Below are 17413 nucleotides of genomic sequence, written 5' to 3' on the forward strand. Positions count from 1 at the left end.
CAGAGAAGGGAGAAAAAATCGAGGACCGACAGAAGTTGAGAGAAATTAGGGGCTTCTCCTTTAAGGCAAGTTTGTCACATGACCATCTGTGGCCAATCACGGGTCCTCTACCAGGAGGAGAACCCAGATTCAAAACAGCCTTTAAATATTGAGGGTTAAAAGCACTCTAAGATATCACACAATAAAGGTAGGGTCACTCTGGATCAATCCTTCTTGCTGCAGAAGGAAATTTTAAATCACCCCAAATCCAAACGGAAATCGCATTCTGTGTAGAGGGCAGGGACAGAATCGATCTGAGGTTGGAATAAAAGCTCCGTGCAGTTTACACCCTGGAGAATGTGGGCATTCATCCCATTACCTCTTCCCATGCTGAGAGAGAGCTAATTCTCCCTGCACTGGAAAAGGCCCCGTTCCAGAAATGACAGTGGGGCTTGTTGGCTGTAGGGCATGATCATCTGCTCTCCACGGGTGGTCAACACATCAACCTTGTTGGTCTGTGATTTAGGAGATAAAAATCTGAGGTTTAATTCTCAGACAAGCACATGCTTGACAGCTGGACCTTGAGAAACATTGTTGCAAAGCTGCCCTGACTGAGCGGCTTGTTCAGTCCTGCTGCTTGGGGGGGGGGTGTCACTATGGGTGGGCAGGTAGTTATGAGTTCCTGACTTGTGCTAGATGGACTAGATGACACTGGAGGTACCTTCCAACTCTATGATTCTATGAACTGGCTTGCCACTCTCATCTTGGGAAACCACATCTGTTATTATGTAACTGTGCCTTATACTTACTGTCCACAGTCCCGTCCTGTATTTTACCCCACCTTTCTTCCTGGCTGGGGCCTCAAAACTGCTTACAGCATTCCCCTCTCCACCATTTTATCTTTCCTTTAATTCCCTATGCTTTCTGTGCTATCAAACTCAGTCACACAGGCATGTTTGGTTCCTAGGACGGTTCCTTTTTATAAAGTGGCCAGTTCTGGAGAGGGCAGGGGTCAGGGAGGAAAGGAACCCCGGGTTGGGGGGTTGCCAAGTCCTCCTGGACACTGGTTGGGGATGGAGGGGTAGAGTTACCAGATCCAGGTAGGGAAACTCTTAGAGATTTGGGGATGGAGACTGGGAAGGACAGTGGGGTACCCCAGGGGTAGTCAACCTGTGGTCCTCCAGATGTTCATGGACTACAATTCCCATGAGCCCCTGCCAGCATTTGTTGACATTGGCTCATGGGAATTTTAGTCCATGAACATCTGGAGGACCACAGGTTGACTACCCCTGGGGTCCACCACAGAGTCCACCCTCCAAAGCAGCCATTTTCTCCAGGGAACAGATATCGACATTTTTTCTGAAGATCGTTGTAATTCTGGAAGCGTCTCCAGGCTCCACCTGGAGGTCAGCAACTCTAACCTCTTCCATTTTGACCGATGAAGAGTTCTGTGTAACTCAAAAGTCTGCATACACCGTCCACAGAAATAGATGCAGCAGAAGTTTAATAACTACTGGTATTTGGATGTACCTTTCCCTATCCCTCTCATACCCCTTCCTCCAGTAGCTCCTTTGCAAAGCCTTTAAAAAGAACGCCAGACTAAAACAAAAACCACCTCCCCCTGCCCCTAGCAATAGAAGCGTCTACAAACTCATGGCGCTCTCCGATTGGCTAACAAGGATCACATGGCAACTGGCTCCAGACGGCCGAGATTCCCGACGGAAGAGTTCAGCGGTTCGGTCCAGGCGTCGCCTCCGTCTCTTTCTGTCAACTGTGCAGCGCCCTCTTGCGGACAAAGGCAGCACAGCGGTCTCAACGTCTCGTTACGCGCCGAGCATCGCACGCGGCCCGCCGTAACCCAAGATGGCGCTTCCCACAGTGGCCAATCCCCGGCTGATTAACAGTCCAACATTATCTCATTGGCTTGCCCATTCCGCCGCCGGCTAGACTAGGCAACGACGCAGCACCCGGCATATCTCTCTCTCGTGACAGTGGAAGACTCCGACACATCAACAGCTGAGTGGATCAGAGGCACGGGGGCCGCCATGTTGTACGGACGAAGGGAAGGGTCTTGGGAAGACCACGGTTTCCGCTTCCGTTGAGGCTGGAGGGGCTGCAGCGGGAGCTGGAGGTAAATAGAGCCATTTTCCCTTCCTTGGCTGGCCCTGGCCATTGGAGAGGGGCTACTCGGGGGGAGGAGGAAGGCGGTGCGGAATGGGGGGGGGGAAGGGGTGCAGGTCGGGGAGGGGGCGAGGGTGGCCCGTCGCAGGGAGACGCGGGTTCAAAGCCCGCCCGGCCAGGGGAGCGCGATGGATGGCGCTGGAAGCCTCCCATTCTCGCCCGTGCAATCTCAGAGGGAGGCATGCGTCTGGATCCCGGGAAAAGTGGATCCCGATCCACCCCAAGGGTCGACCGCAACACTGGCTTGGAAGGGGCCGCAGCAGACGACCTCCCTTGGCAATGGCAATAAGATGGTTGCAGCGATGGGCGACTGCCAAGCCTGGCAGCTCCCTCCCAAGCTCTGTAGCAATTAAGAAAAAGAAGGGTCCGGTCGCGTTTAGGGCGTCGCTGCAAGCGAGGTGCAGGAAGGCGATGCCCGGAGTGTTGTCTTTGCTCCCTCTCCGGCTTCCTCCCAGCGGGAACCACATCGAGAGCAAAGCGGGTGTCTGCAGGGCTCTCCCTCTTCGCAGCACTTGAGGGCTCTTGAAGTTTAGAGCTAGCAAATGCCTGGAGCAGTTCACAGCACGGGCATGGCGGTGGTTTCTGGAAACGCTGTTGTTTAGTTTAGCTGTGGGGTGCAGGAGGTGGGAGAGGAGGAGAAGAGCTGGTTTTCACACCCTGCTTTTTGCTACCCAGAGGAGGGACGTGACCTCAAACTGGCTGGCAGGGTTCTGTTTACAAGGAGTAGTAGAAGCTGGCCAGGCTGGATGCCTCCTTCAGTAGCCAGAAACCTGGCAATTGGCTGTTGTCATCTAGGGACCTGGAAAATTCTCATGTTCCATATTATGCGCACCCCCCCCCCCAAAAAAAAAGCAACAACTAACAAACTTGGGCTGACAGTGTTGGAGGAAGGAATCAGCAGGACAGTGTGAGAAATGGTGAAAAAGGTGCTCATAAGCTGCCACACACAAAATCAGAGTATAGTTTTAAAAATAGAAATAAACCTGTGCCAACCCCTGGGAGATGTTTGTTTTGATGGGCTGGTATGCTTTTGCATTGCCTGCATGTGGGGGCTGTCAGGCGGCAGGGGTAGTCAAACTGCGGCCCTCCAGATGTCCGTGGACTACAATTCCCATGAGCCCCTGCCAGCAAACATTGGCAAGGGCTCCTGGGAATTGTCGTCCATGGACATCCGGAGGGCTGCAGTTTGACTACCCCTGCGGGTAGACCTTCTTTGTGAGGTACAGCTGTGCAGTTTTCCTTAGAAGGAAATGTGCTGGCGTGAAAGCCGGTCTCAATCCCCAGCTCTCTCAAAAAGCCTCTTTTCTAGCTGCAGAGGGGGGAAGAGGAAAACTTACGGTGCGGATTAGGATTTAGACCCCTTCTAATTGACATACCGTATTTGCCGGCGTATAAGACGACTGGGCATATAAGACGACCCCCCCAACATTTCCACTCAAAATATAGAGTTTGTTACATTACATTACAGTACTATGGGCTACTTTGGGCAGCTATGTCTATCCCAACTGAAGGGCACCCAGCGTATAGGACGACCCCCCACTTGGAGGCATGCTTTTCAGGGGGGGGAAGTAGTCTTATACGCCAGCAAATACTGTATTTCCCAGGGAGCTGTAGATTCTCAATAAAGAGGGCAACTGAAACTCTTTGTTGCTGAAGAATTTGTGTGTCGTGTCCCGTTCTCTCCCCCCACCCCCCTGGGCTGAGCAAGTAGTTAGAACAGTTTTCATGTTTGTTTGTTTGTTTGCAAAACACATTGATGGATTTCTGGGAGGGAGGGAGAAGGGGCCCTGCAGATGTTGTTGGTTACACCTGGTCTCAACCAAATGCCTGGTGGAAGAGCTCCCTTTTGCAGCCCCTTCGGAACTGTTCTAGCTCTGTCAGGGCCCTGATCTCCTCCGGGAGCTCATTCCACCAGGACAGAGAATGTCAGGATCAGCTTTTACAAACCACAGTGGCACTTGGTATATTCTTATACATTCTGGACCGCCACCTCACCCAGGCACCTGGGGCTTTTCCAACCCGGCCATCGTATCTACTGACAAAGGTGTCTCATGGCAGATTGACGCCTCACCTGTTAACACAGCCTTGATGTGTGGTGGTGGGGATATCAGCTCTTCTGTTGCCTTTTAAAGAGCGATGCCTATAACTCCCCTCCCGTTTTCTTTTCCAGCCCTGCCTCTGACGTGCTCCTTCCGTTCTCCAGTCTCTGCTGCTGGCGGCTACCTTGGACAAGGTGTCTTAGGGGTGGGCAGTGGAGGGGGGGTGGAGGACACGCCTTGTGGGGGGGATTTTCTCCACCCCCTCTGCGAGGGAGAGTCGGCTTCGGTGACCAACCCTGGGGTCAGTTTTGCCAAGCCAGTCTTGCCTCGCTTGCTTCCAGTCTGGATCGCACACGGGAGCGGGAGGCGCCCCACCGCTTTCCGGACTGCCGCTGGAAGAGCGGCTTGATTTCTGCCCTTGCGGCGTGTGCCAAATGCATCCCTGCGGGCCTAATCGCCTCGTGCCAAATCTCTGCGGAGGGTCCTGGTGTTAAAATGCTGCCCGGGTTCCTGTGACGAGGCCAACCCACCCAGGGAGGCAGGGAGACTGGAGACTGCGGAGGGGCAGAGGGCGCCCGGCATGGAGGGATCTGACCAGCGGCTGGTGCTGGGCATGAACATGGGCGATGGGCGGCAGACACCTCCCGGGGAGCTGCGGACTCCCACCGAAGAGGGGCAGGAGCAAAGGACCCCTGTGCCTGAAGCCATCTGTGATGGGGGTGGAGATGCCAAGACTCCCCAGAGGACGGAAGAAGAAGAGGAGGAAGAGGAGGAGGAGGAGGAAGAGCTGGACCCCCGAATCCAGGTGAGACAAAGCGAGGCTCTCCTTTTAGGCAGGCCAGGGAGGATTTGATATTTTTACAGCCGCAGATATGTGGAATGTGAAAGGGAACCGGTTGGACGACTTTGGGTCCTCACCCTTACCTTAGGGAAGCCCTCAGGGTTGCCAGCCAACCAGGATCCAAACAGGCCTGCTGAGTTATTTATTGATGCTTCTGCCTCCGGGCCAGATGCCAGAACTTCTCTAAGATTGGGGGCTGGCAGAAATGGCTCGGCTTAAAAGCTCTGGTTTTTCAGAACGCACGGGCTCGAACGGTATGACTCACGGGCATGCCTTCGGGAGCCAGGCTATTGCGCTAAGGCCCCGCATAGCATTTCAGGCACCGGTTCTTGGGGGAGGGGATGGCTAAGAAGGTTCATAGATGCTTCCCGCAGGACTCTGCCCACCGGTTCCCTTGAGCTGAGGCAGGAAGGGGGCAGCACAGCGGTGTGCCAACCTGGCATGGGCAGCAGTGTGTGTGTGTGTGGGGGGGGCCTTCTGTCATGCACACCATACAACTCCTTTGTGCACCCGCCCCTCACGGGAACAGAAATTGTGATCTCAGCCAATTGGCTGCTTACTTGCTTCTGAACCCTGGCAAAAGCAGGGAAATAAATTTTACCGTTCCAGGAAGCAGGCTAGAGCAATGAACCTTGCCTCAAAATGTAGTGCAGGTGACAGTCATTCGGATGACAGGGCTGACGTGCAAACCGCTGAGTCAAATTGTGCCCATAACACAGGAATTACTTTCGGACAGCAATTGGTGGCGTTCCCTGCCGGCGCCAGCAAGCGGAGAACTTCTGCAAGTAGCTCTGGGGCCACTGGATCTTGCCCCTGGCCCAGCCCTCCCTGCACGGGGTCACCCAAATGGAGGAGGTCAAATTATGATAACCCTAGAAATATAACATTTCTATCTCCTGAGGCTCTTAAAACTTTTCTGTTTGAGGGTGATCACCCTTACCTCGAGACAGTAACTCCAGACTTTTGGTGTCGGGCAGGGAAGAGGGTGGGAGAGGTGAATCTTGGCATTTAAATGTGCTGAGATTGGTGGTGTGGATGCTGCACGGCAGAGGATTTAGGATGCTTAGGGCTGATCCTGCGTTGAGCAGGGGGTTGGACTAGATGGCCTGTATGGCCCCTTCCAACTCTATGATTCTAGGATTCAGAGAGTAGCCAAGAAACTGCATGGGTGGGATTTGAGAGATGGGCAAGCCCTGCCTGGACACAAGGAGAGGGATTGACCTCCGGCCAGGGCTGGGTGTCCTTGGACACATCTTGCCTGTTCAGGAACAGAATTTAGGAGAATGCTCCTCTTATGATACACGTTTTAAAAAAAGAAATGTCTCCAGCCCATAAGAATGTGAGGCATGTGCAGGGTTGCGTGTCTTCGCAGAAGCCAGCCAGGATGTGATCGACTGATCTGGGCTCTTTGCAAATGAACAGGTTTGCAAGGCTTGATAGACTTAATTAGTCTGCTCTTTTGCTTTCGGCAATCTCCGAGGGAGCAAAATGGGCACTTAGCTGTAAAGGAAGGATTTGGATCATTATGTTCAATTAGTGATTTGAAACGTCTTCATTTTCCAAATGTTTTGTCCCGGCATAGGCGTGGTGGCGTGGGTTCTTTGCGGAGGCATGCTGCTTCTTCCTCAGGGGCACTTCCTCTGTGATCCATCATAACTGGTTAATAATAAATACCAAGAGGATTCCTGATTCCATATACCCCAGTTCTTTCCCCCTAAACCACAAGTTTCTAGCCCTCTTGGTTGTACAGCAAAATATTGGGCATCTTAGGGGGCGGGGGCTGAAAAAGTTGCTTGGCTCCTGTGCTGTCTTCTGGTGGTGAAAGGTACAATCTGTCCTCTCCTTCCCCTTTTTCTGGATAGGTAAATTTAGAAACCTGTGGTTTTCAGCCATCTGCACGTAAGACCATGAAAGGCCTTTCTCTGCCATAACTTTCCATCCGTTCTCCGAGATCCCGCCTTTGGATTAAATAAAGAAATGCAATTTTCTGGAAAGCTTTTATCCATTAAGCAGAACGAAATATTCCCAACTTCACGCCGCTTTCCATTGCTTCTGAATGAGAAATGGAGATTTTCCTGTTCTTTTTTCTGGTGAAAATATCTGTGAAGCTGTCGAGGCATCTGGAAAGGGGTGGTGGGTTCCGAGCACCTAAGCGCATCCTTCTGTAAAGAGACATCCGTAGTTCTCTGCCTTGAGCCTCACTCTCTATTTTTAACCCAAGGAGGAACTGGAGCATCTCAACCAGGCCAACGAGGAGATAAATCGCGTGGAGCTACAACTGGATGTAAGTAAAGGTGGTGTGGTTCCACCCTTGGAGCTTGGCTTCCTCTTACCAATATATTTTACCACCTCCAGTCGTCTGTTTTGTCTGAAGATGCACCCGTACCAGTCTGTGTGAGAACGTACAAAGTTGCCTCAACAAGAGTCTGTTCTGAGTAGCAGGATCTCCCTAAAGTCCCAGGCAAAGACCTTTCTCAGTGCAGCTATCTGCAAGTGGTTGAACTTTTGGGTTGAGCTTTTTGTTTGTCTGCTTTAAGGGGGGAGGTCTGCGACGAGGAACAGAGTGTTAGCTTTGCATGGGTAGCCCCGGGTTCCATTACCAGCATCTCCAGTTAAAGGAAGAAGGCTTCTGGAACCTGTAGGGGCTTTCATTCACTGTGGGGGGCACTGCATGCAGTTGGGTGCTGCATGCAATTTGCCCTTTGTTACAATTGGTGTTGCATTAGGCAGGTTCTAGTTGCCAACTTGTATATCACCACGGTGATGCATTTGCGACTCCAAAAACTCCCTTGTGGTTGGCTTCAGGGCCACATGAGCGACATGCGAATGCACGGATCCCATAAGCCACTAGGAATACAAGGCCGTTGCTGACATCACTGGTGCAGCTCCATCGATGCAGAGGTGCAAGGCAGTCACGTGATCAGTTACGGGTGAAGTGTTGGCACCCTTTCTGGACCTGGGGTTCAGTGGGAAGTAGCCAGGCCACCCAATGCAAGGCACACAGGAGGGACCCACGAATCTAGTCTAGGAGCAGGAATTGACATATGTTTATGTTGGTGGTTGTGGGTTTTCCTGGCTATGTGGCTGTGTCTGGTAGCTTTAGTCCCTGGTGTTTCGTCGGGAACTGTGGCCGGCATTCTCAGAGGCAGGACATGGCAAGATGGGAACCTTCCCTGTGCCAAAGTCTTGGCAAAACACCAGGGGCTAAAATGACCAGACTACACCTGCACAGCTCAGAAAACCCACCACAGCCAGCCAACTCCGGCCTTTGACAATGCCTTGTGTTTATATTGTTGATTGCAACAGGAAGCCCGGACAACGTACCGGAGGATTTTATCAGAATCTGCCCGGAAGCTCAACGCTCAGGGCTCCCAGCTGGGAAACTGCATTGAGAAGGCACGTCCTTACTACGAGGCCAGGCGCCTGGCCAAGGAGGTATGGCCGCCATTGCCTTTGCACAGTGCCGCTCTGAGGCGCGTCACCGTCCCTGCCAGCCTTAGAACAAGCACATGTGGCTTAGGTGCTGCTGTGGCCAAACCCCCCTCTGAAATTCCCAGAACACGGAGAAGGATTTTTGAAGGCTCAGTGTGACGATTCAGGATTTCTCTGGGCTCATTTTGCATCTCAGAAGCGGCTGCTCCTGAACAGAGTTTCCATTGGTGCACGAGCAAGGAATTCTGGGTATTTTCAGCCCCCTCCCCCGTGCTGCGTTGGATCATTAAAGAGGTCACGCTCCTGCCCCTAGAGCTCTACCCGCAGCATACTTTCTCTCTCCCTCATAGAGAACAGGAGAGGGAGGCGAGGTAGTGTGGAGCCAGGAAGCCTGAGGAAACGCCTGAAGCTGGCTGCACTGCTTGAACAGCACAGCCAGACAGATTATTGCTCACAGATCGCCAAACCAGATTTGTGAAAACTGTAATTTCCCCCCCCCCCATCAACTAGGGATGATAAGACAGAAGGCTGACCTTTGCCTGATCACAGGCTCTGTCTCTAGAACAACCTCCCTCTCTCTCTTATCACCCACCCTGATTTGGATAGCCCAGGTAGCAAGCCCAATTCTGTCAGATCTTGGAAGCTAAGCAAGGCTGACCCTGGCTAGTATATGGATGGCTGACCATCAAGGCTTTGGATGGTAGTTCTTCCGAAGAACACTAGGGGTCATCGTTCGGAGGCAGGCAGGCAATGGCAAACCTCTGAACATCCCTCGCTTGGCTGCTAAGACAATCTTTGGATTGCAAAGAATCATAGAGTTGGAAGGGGGCCTCCAGGGTCATCTAGTCGAACCCCCTGCTCCATGGCTACACCATGCACACCATAAATAATATGCACCCTCCCAGTGTCAGAATGCTCTCTGGCTTCAGGGATAATCTCTCACTCTGTCTTGGCTTCAGATAGCTAATCCATAAGGCACATCCCTCATCCAGGACCCTGGAAATTGTGCTGGGGGATGAAGGCAGGGCTATCCCTGTGCAGTCTTGCTTCCCACTTCAGTCCGGCATAACGGACCAAGAAAGCACACCAAGATCACCTCATAAGTTCCACACAGCATGCTACAGGCCCAGCTTCTACGAGAGTGTGTGTGTGTGTGTGTGAGAGAGAGGGAGACAGAGGTTCATTGTAGCAAGGGGAGGCCTGTTAAGGCCTGTTAGCCTTCCCTCCACTAATACGCTAGGTCAGCCTGCACAGGGGGCTTTTCCTCCTTATAAAAAAGGAAATAAGACAAACAAGGGATCCCCCTCCCAACCCTTAATTCGGAATGGTGCAGCCCAGCAAGCCGTGCAGTTGGAGCCCCCTTGACTGTATCATTTGGCTCTTAGACTCGTTGCCGTTCCAAGATTGCAGGAGGCCCAGGGGGAGGGAAGGAGGCGGGGCACTCGGGCTGGCTCCTCCCTCCTCCCAGCCGTACCCAGGAGGGCTTTCGGTGTCCTCTACTTCCATTGAGGTGTGTTCCCCCTTCGGTCCCGGCAGGCTCAGCAGGAGACCCAGAAGGCTGCGCTTCGTTACGAGCGAGCGGTCAGCATGCACAACGCGGCCCGGGAGATGGTGTTTGTGGCCGAGCAGGGCGTGATGGCGGACAAGAACCGGCTCGACCCCACCTGGCAAGAGATGCTCAACCATGCCACGTGCAAGGTGAAAACCTATCCGGGAGGGAGGCTGCAGGCGATACCGTTCCACATACTAGAGCCAGTGTGGCAAAGTGGCAGCTTCTAATCTGGCGAGCCCAGTTGGATTCCCTGCTCCTCCACATGCAGCCAGCTGGGTGACCTGGGGCTCATCACAGCCCTGATAGTCCTGTTCTCACGGAGCAGTCCTGTCAGAAGCTCTCTCAGCCTCACCTCCCTCACAGGGTGTCTGTTGTGGGGAGAGAAAGGGAAGGCGATTGTGAGCCACTTTGAGATAGAGAATGGCGTCATATAAGAACCAACTGTTTTTCAATAATCTCAGGGCTCTCTCAGCCTCACCTCCCTCACAGGGTGTCTGTTGTGGGGAGAGGAAGGGAAGGCGATTGTAACTCCCCTGGGCAGTAAAAAGCAAGTTGTTGTTATTATTATTATTATTATTATTATTATTATTATTATTATTATTATTATTGTTGTTGTTGTTGTTGTTGTTATTGTTATTATTGTTATTGTTATTATTATTATTGTTATTATTATTATTATTATTATTATTATTATTATTATTATTATTATTATTATATTTATTACCCACCACTCCCAGACAAGCTGGCCCATGGTGGGTTACATACAAAATACACACAGTAACGCAATATCCAATTAACTCCCCCATTAAAACCCCATAAAATTAAAGAAAAATATTAAAAACCATGGGGCGGAAATAATAACACATTATCTAACAGCTCCCATTAACAGCTGGCGTGGCTGACGAGGGGTGTGACATCTGACCACGCCAATGGACTGGCGTGGAAGCATATCTTCTGGGGGGAGGGGAGCCCCATCTTGCACTCGAAAGCTCACACCTTGAATAAATCTTTGTTGGTCTTAAAGGACTCTGGTTTTATTCTGATTCTGTGGTACATTTTAAAATGTTCAACATTGGCTGGGGAGGCGGGGGGGGGGGCCGAGAGCAAACCACAAAATCCCAAGGATTTACTAAATCTTATCCTGTTTTACACATTCATGAGGACCAGAGGCCTACTTCCTAAATCAGGGATAAGACAGCTAAATATCGCCTCCTTGTTGAGGCTCAGCAGGGAACGGCCAGTGGAGATTTGACAGATGGTGCCCAGTGTAGGTTCTTGGCTCTGACTCTCTCCCTTCCTTCCCTGCTAGGTGAATGAGGCGGAGGAGGAGCGCCTGCGCAGCGAACGGGAGCACCAGCGGGTCACGCAGCTGTGCCAGCAAGCGGAGGCCAAGGTGCAGTCCCTCCAGAAGTCCCTGAAGCGAGTCATTGTGAAGAGCAAGCCCTACTTTGAGCTGAAGGCTCAGTTCAACCAAATTCTTGAGGTGAGACTTCCTCTCTCAGCGGTTCAACGAGGGTTACAAGGTCTCTTCAGAACTTACCTGAGTGGACCTTGACCTCGGTCTTGACAGCTGAGTTCCCCACCTCCCATCTGCCCCTGACACTGAGGAAGCACCAGTCCAGTTAGCTTGCTGACTTAACCCCATTATTCAGAACATGGCCGTTTCTCAAAAATAGAATACTTAGATCTTGACAGCTATTAACCTCTACGCATAAAATTAAGAGCCTCTTGTGGCGCAGAGTGGTAAGGCAGCCGTCTGAAAGCTTTGCCCATGAGGCTGGGAGTTCGATCCCAGCAGCCGGCTCAAGGTTGACTCAGCCTTCCATCCTTCCGAGGTCGGTAAAATGAGTACCCAGCTTGCTGGGGGGTAAACGGTAATGACTGGGGAAGGCACTGGCAAACCACCCCGTATTGAGTCTGCCATGAAAACACTAGAGGGCGTCACCCCAAGGGTCAGACATGACCCGGTGCTTGCACAGGGGATACCTTTACCTTTACCTTTATAAAATTAACATGTGGAATTCACTGCCACAGGAAGTAGCGGCGGCTACGAGCATAGACCGCTTCAAGAGGGGATTGGATAAACATGGGACTGATGCTCATCAGGGGCTATTAGCTGCAAGCTATAGAGAGAATGCTCTGTCCGGGCCATGATGCTCTGGATGCTTGGGGGGGGGGCAACAGTGGGAGGGCTTCTGGCTCTGCCAGTGGACCTCCTGATGGCATCTGGGTTTTGTCCATCATATGACACAGAATATTGGACTGGCTGGTCCATTGGCCTGATCCAAAATGGCTTCTCTTATGTCAGGCTTTCTCAACCAGATGACCCTGAGAAAAATGGTCTTTGTGGTAAGTGTTCTGCCTGGTGGCTTTACACTTTGGGTCTCCCCCCCACACATGGGATTTCTGCGCATTCCCTCGCAATGTGAGAGGCTTGAAATCCGAGTCAAATTCCAAATTCGCTTTAGATTTCAGTTTGGAGAATTCCGTGCGAACTTGGCGTTTTCTTTCGCGTTTCCTTGTCCTGAAACTAAAAAGGGAAGACTCACCGCTGCACATATTGGGGTACAGCTTGATCTTCGTTCTTGTTCTGCTATTTAGGAGCACAAGGTCAGGGTGACGTCCCTCGAGAAGCAGGTGGCCCAGGCCAAGATGCGCTACTCGGTGGCCCTGCGGAACCTGGAGCAGATCAGCGAGCAGATCCACGCCCGCCGGCTCCAGCGCCTGGTCGGCCGGCGGGCCTCCCCGGTGGGCGCAGAGGCCAGCCCGGCGCTGCTGTATGGAGGGGCGTCCCTGCCTCCTGAGCCGGCCTCCTCCGCCGACACCCTCTCGGTGCTCAGCTTCCAGACCATCGCCTCCGACCTGCAGAAGTTCGACTCGGTTGAGCACCTGCTGGGGCTGTCCGACGCCGCCAGCCTGAACAGCGACGAGCTGGAGGAGCGGGAGCAGCGCCGCAATGCCCAGCCCCACCCCTTCAAGCACCACCGCAGCATCAGCCTCTGACCCGCACCCCCCGGGGCAGGGGAACGAAGGAGAGACGGCCGCCATAAGGAGGGGTGAGGAATGGTTAGCGGGGGGAGGCGCCTTTCTGAATGTGCGGATGGCAGAGCTGTTTTATCCGGAGCATAATCTGCAGGTGGGTTTTGAAACCCCCTCCCCCCCCCCCCGTTTGGTATGTCAGATTTCCTGCCCCTTAATTCACCCAGCACTGCAGTGCCCACCCCACCCCACCCCGCCCCACTTGCTCTTGGGGACGTTGGCATTAGGGCTCCACTTTGGGGCTGCCCTTCTCCTCTTCCCCCCCCCCCGAGCATGCCCCTGCTTCCTGGCAGCATTGCATCCTGGGAGTTCACCTCTCCCTGCACACTCCTCCCGGCTTACTCTCAAGGAGCGGCCTGCAAGTTGCAGGGAAAGACTCGGGGAGGGGGGAAGCCCAAGCAGGGGTGGGCGAAGAAATCCTGCTGCTTGTTCTGATCAGGTTGTCTGCTGCCGGCTGTGGAGGGCTGAAGTGCCAAGTTCCACCCAGGACTGTGCGGTGTGGCCTTTTAAAATGGAACTCTGACGCCCCGCCTAGGGGCTCCTGGAAACACTACAGCGTATCGGAGGCATGCCCTCCGTCCCCCTTTCCTTTCTCGCGCCTCCCATGCGATGCAATAGGACAACACCCTCTTTTTCTAGCTTTTCCAGCATTGCCTCTAGGCCAGCTCTACGAAGAGGCCGGCGCCTTGGGGGTGCTGTTCAGAGCGAGGGGGGCAGAGCAATGGGGGGGAAGAGCCTCGTCCAGCTGGGGCGGCTCCCCCCACTCTCTCTCTCTCTCTCCTCCCTGGTTGGTCCCAGTCACATGACGATGGCATGTTTGCTTCATTGGACGTGGTTTGCACTAGCAGGGGGGCACCGAAGTTCCTAAGGAAGTTGCTGCTTGCTCCGGCTCTTTCTCTCCCCCCCCCCTCCTGGACGACGGTGCCACTTCCTGCCTCTCAAGCAATTGTTCTGGGTTCGGGTTGCGATGAGAACCGTACTGGTTTGAGGCCGCCCGGCTGCAACTCCGTGTGTTTGTATGACCGGCTTCTGCTGTGTATTTTATTTAAAGTAAAATTTATCGCCCTGTAGAAAACTTTCCCTTGGCGTTTTTTGCCTCCTTTCTGTCTTTTTATTCCCAGCTGTGATTTGAAGGGCACAGTGTTTTTTTTTTCTTCTCCCGACGTCTGTTCGGAATCTCCCAGTGCGGAAACGCCACTCGAGGGACGAGAGCTTCATCGAGCTCAGAATACAGCCCTGTTTCCCCTGACCTGCCTGGCTCAGGCTAGCCGATCTCCTCAGATCTCAGAAGCTAAGCAGGGCCAGCCCTGGTTAGTCCTTGAATGGGAGACCACCAAAGAAGTCCCTGAGCCGAGGCAGGCAATGCAAACCAGGTCTCTCTCCCCCGGAGACATTCGCCAGGTGTTTGGAAGCCGTTGTGGGTGGTTAGAGCAGAGCCGCCTGAAACTCAGCCCCTCCAAGACGGGGGTCCTGTGGCTGAGCAGGAAAGGGGCAGGACAGGAATCTCGCCTCCTCACCTTTGCAGGGACACAACTTAACAATCTCGGCCACAGTAAGGAATTTGGGGATGGTTCTGGATGCCTCCCTTTCAATGGAGGCCCAGGTCACAGGAGTAGCCCACACCAGGGGTAGTCAACCTGTGGTCGTCCAGATGTCCATGGACTACAATTCCCATGAGCCCCTGCCAGCAAACGCTGGCAGGGGCTCATGGGAATTGTAGTCCATGGACATCTGGACGACCACAGGTTGACTACCCCTGGCCCACGTGACATTTTACCATCTTCGCCCTACCTGTCCCCGGACTGTTTGGCCACAGTGATCCATGCAATGGTCACCTCCAGACTGGACTTCTGTATCTCGCTGTACACTGGCCTACCCTTGCCCTTGACCCGGAAACTCCAGCTGGTGCGGAATGCAGGTGCTAGGGTCGTCACTGGTTCATCTTGGAGGACCCATATCCAGCTGGTGCTGAGGCAGCTGCATTGGTCCCACATGGGGCCCTCAAGAGACAACACAGGAGCTCCAACACTCCAGCCAGGATGCTCTTGCCGGACAAAGCTGGCCTCGGTCCCAATCCCTCTTTGCTTTGGGTGCTCCTTCCCCTGCCTGGCCTGGGAATCATAGAATCATGGAGCTGGAACGGACTGCCAGGGCCATCTAGTCTAACCCCCCCTGCACAAGGCAGGAACTAACAACCACAAGGGAAGGTGCACAACACACCAGGACCTCTCTGCAAACAGCTCCCAGTCTTTAATGCTTGCTCAAAGCAAACCACCTTAATTCCCCTGTGACTCTTCTGGGCTGGCGGGCATAACCCTGGGTTGGTAAAAAAAACAGATGACGCCACCCTGACTGCATGGGCAGAGTTCCCTTGCTGGGAAATGTGAAGTATCGCTCCCCCAGTATTAGTGGGAAGGGGAGAATGCCGGAGAACGGAGCTCGGACAGATCCTGCTTCCTTTGGCTCTGGCCAGGGAAAGGTGGCAGCTGTCCAGGACTAGAGGAGGCTGCCTCTCACCGGCTCTGTTGCTTGAGCGATTCCCCTGCTCAGTCCGTGAAAACCCATGATGCATCAGGAGAATCACTGCCTATGTTCAATGCTCGTTCAAAGCAAATGCCCTCATTTCCTTGTTACTTTTCTGTGCTGGCACCTGTCGCCCTGGGGTGGAGGGAAAAGGGAAAGCCCGACCTGTGACCTACTGTATGGTCAAGGTGCTCTTGCTGGACGATGCGGGCATCGATCCCACCACCTCTCGCATGCTAAGCGAGCGCTCTGCCACTTGAGCTAATTCCCCACTGCCAGCAAGAAGGGTTTGAATTGGAATCGAGGCGGAACTCGACCTAGAAGCTAGAATGACTAATCTGAGGCTATATCATACTTTGGTCCCGTGATGAGAATCCAAGAGTGGATAAGACAGTCGTGCTAGGAAAAGCTGAAGGGGGCAGTAAAAGCGGAAGATGCAGCATGAGATAGACGGATTCAGTGAAGGGAAGAGCTGAGCAAAGGTGTTAAGGACAGGACGTTGTGGAGGTCACTGATTCATGTGGTTCCCAGAGGTCGGAAGCCACTTGATGGTGCTTAAAACACACACGCTGTGAGAAGGGAGTTCCCATCCTCAGAAAGGTGGTTGCTAGGGCATTGGGGGCAAGGCAGATGTTTCTCCCTGGATCTGAATTGCCCCGCCTCAGGCAGAGCTAGGTGACGGCAGACAACTGGCTGCTGTACTCAAGTCAGCAGCAAAAGCTGTCCAGCTCTGGAATGAGTCTGCTCTCATGTGCTAAGTCAGGGGTAGTCAACCTGTGGTCCTCCAGATGTCCATGGACTACAATTCCCATGAGCCCCTGCCAGCGAATGCTGGCAGGGGCTCATGGGAATTGTAGTCCATGAACATCTGGAGGACCACAGGTTGACTACCCCTGTGCTAAGTGAGCCTTCTCCCCTTTGAGCTAATTCCTCCCCGCTGATAAGAAGAGAGGGGGTCACATCATCCCGAGAAGGAGAGAGACTCCAAGGGGAGGCTTCTAGTGTAGGGAGCCAAGCCAAGCCTTGCCTCGCTCTCTGGGGCTCTAGACAGCAAAAGGAGGCAACAGCCAGTGCTGGAGAATGCAGGCATCGATCCTGCTACCTCTTGCATGCTAAGCGAGCGCTCTACCACTTGAGCTAATTCCCCTGCCTCGCTTGGAAAGAGGAGAGGTGCATCAGGACCTTCCCTGGGGCAGCTCCCCATTTGTAATGCTTGCCCCAATCAAGCCCTCTTAATCCCCCCGTTTCTTTACAATGCTGCCAATTGTCACCTTGGATTGGAGGGGAAAGGGAAAAACTTGGTGCGCAGCTACCCTTGCTGGAGAATGCAGGCCTTGGCCCCTTTACCTCTCGCAGGCTAAGGAGTGATCTACCTCTTTTTGCTAATTCCCCAGTGCTGGTGGAAAGGGCTTCACAGCATCCAATGAAGGCGACTTCTCTCCCCACGGCTCCGGCCAACAAAAGGAAGGAGCAAAGAAGCCTGGAGAATGTGGGCATCGATCCCACTACCTCTCGCATGCTAAGCGAGCGCTCTACCACTTGAGCTAATTCCCCAGTGCTTCCCATCGTCCTGAGAAGGAGAAAGACTTGCAGGGGTGGTAGCTAGGGCAGGCCTCTCTCCCCATGGCTCTGGCAGCCCAAAAAGGCATCAGGCAGGGCTGTCCAGTGCTGGAGAATGTGGGCATTGATCTTGCCTGCTGAGCAAGCCTTGTGCCACTTGAGCTGATTGCCCAGTGCTGGTAGGAAGGGGTTTGTGCGATTGTGAGAAGGAGAGGATGCCAGGGCAAGGGAAGAGGGGAAATCTCCATGGCTCTGGCCAGCAAAAGG

The 17413-nt window shown here is 53.3% G+C and overlaps 1 protein-coding gene and 1 non-coding gene across 2 annotated transcripts; one reads left to right on the forward strand and one right to left on the reverse strand.

Annotated features, from left to right (window-relative positions):
• Positions 1 to 1955: 1955 nt before the first annotated feature.
• On the forward strand, positions 1956 to 14142 carry SH3BP5L (SH3 binding domain protein 5 like). The gene is made up of 7 exons (XM_077324782.1): positions 1956 to 2110; positions 4331 to 5004; positions 7262 to 7324; positions 8347 to 8475; positions 10009 to 10170; positions 11334 to 11507; positions 12626 to 14142. The coding sequence occupies exons 2-7, from the start codon at positions 4780 to 4782 to the stop codon at positions 13025 to 13027; spliced, it is 1155 nt and encodes a 384-aa protein (XP_077180897.1). The 5' UTR covers positions 1956 to 2110; positions 4331 to 4779; the 3' UTR covers positions 13028 to 14142.
• A 2925-nt stretch (positions 14143 to 17067) lies between these two features.
• Positions 17068 to 17140, reverse strand: TRNAA-AGC (transfer RNA alanine (anticodon AGC)). Its single transcript has one exon. It is a non-coding gene; the product is annotated as a tRNA-Ala (tRNA).
• Between the last annotated feature and the right edge of the window lie 273 nt (positions 17141 to 17413).

Source organism: Paroedura picta, chromosome 3 (assembly GCF_049243985.1).
Source record: "Paroedura picta isolate Pp20150507F chromosome 3, Ppicta_v3.0, whole genome shotgun sequence".
Taxonomy (NCBI): Eukaryota; Metazoa; Chordata; class Lepidosauria; order Squamata; family Gekkonidae; genus Paroedura; species Paroedura picta.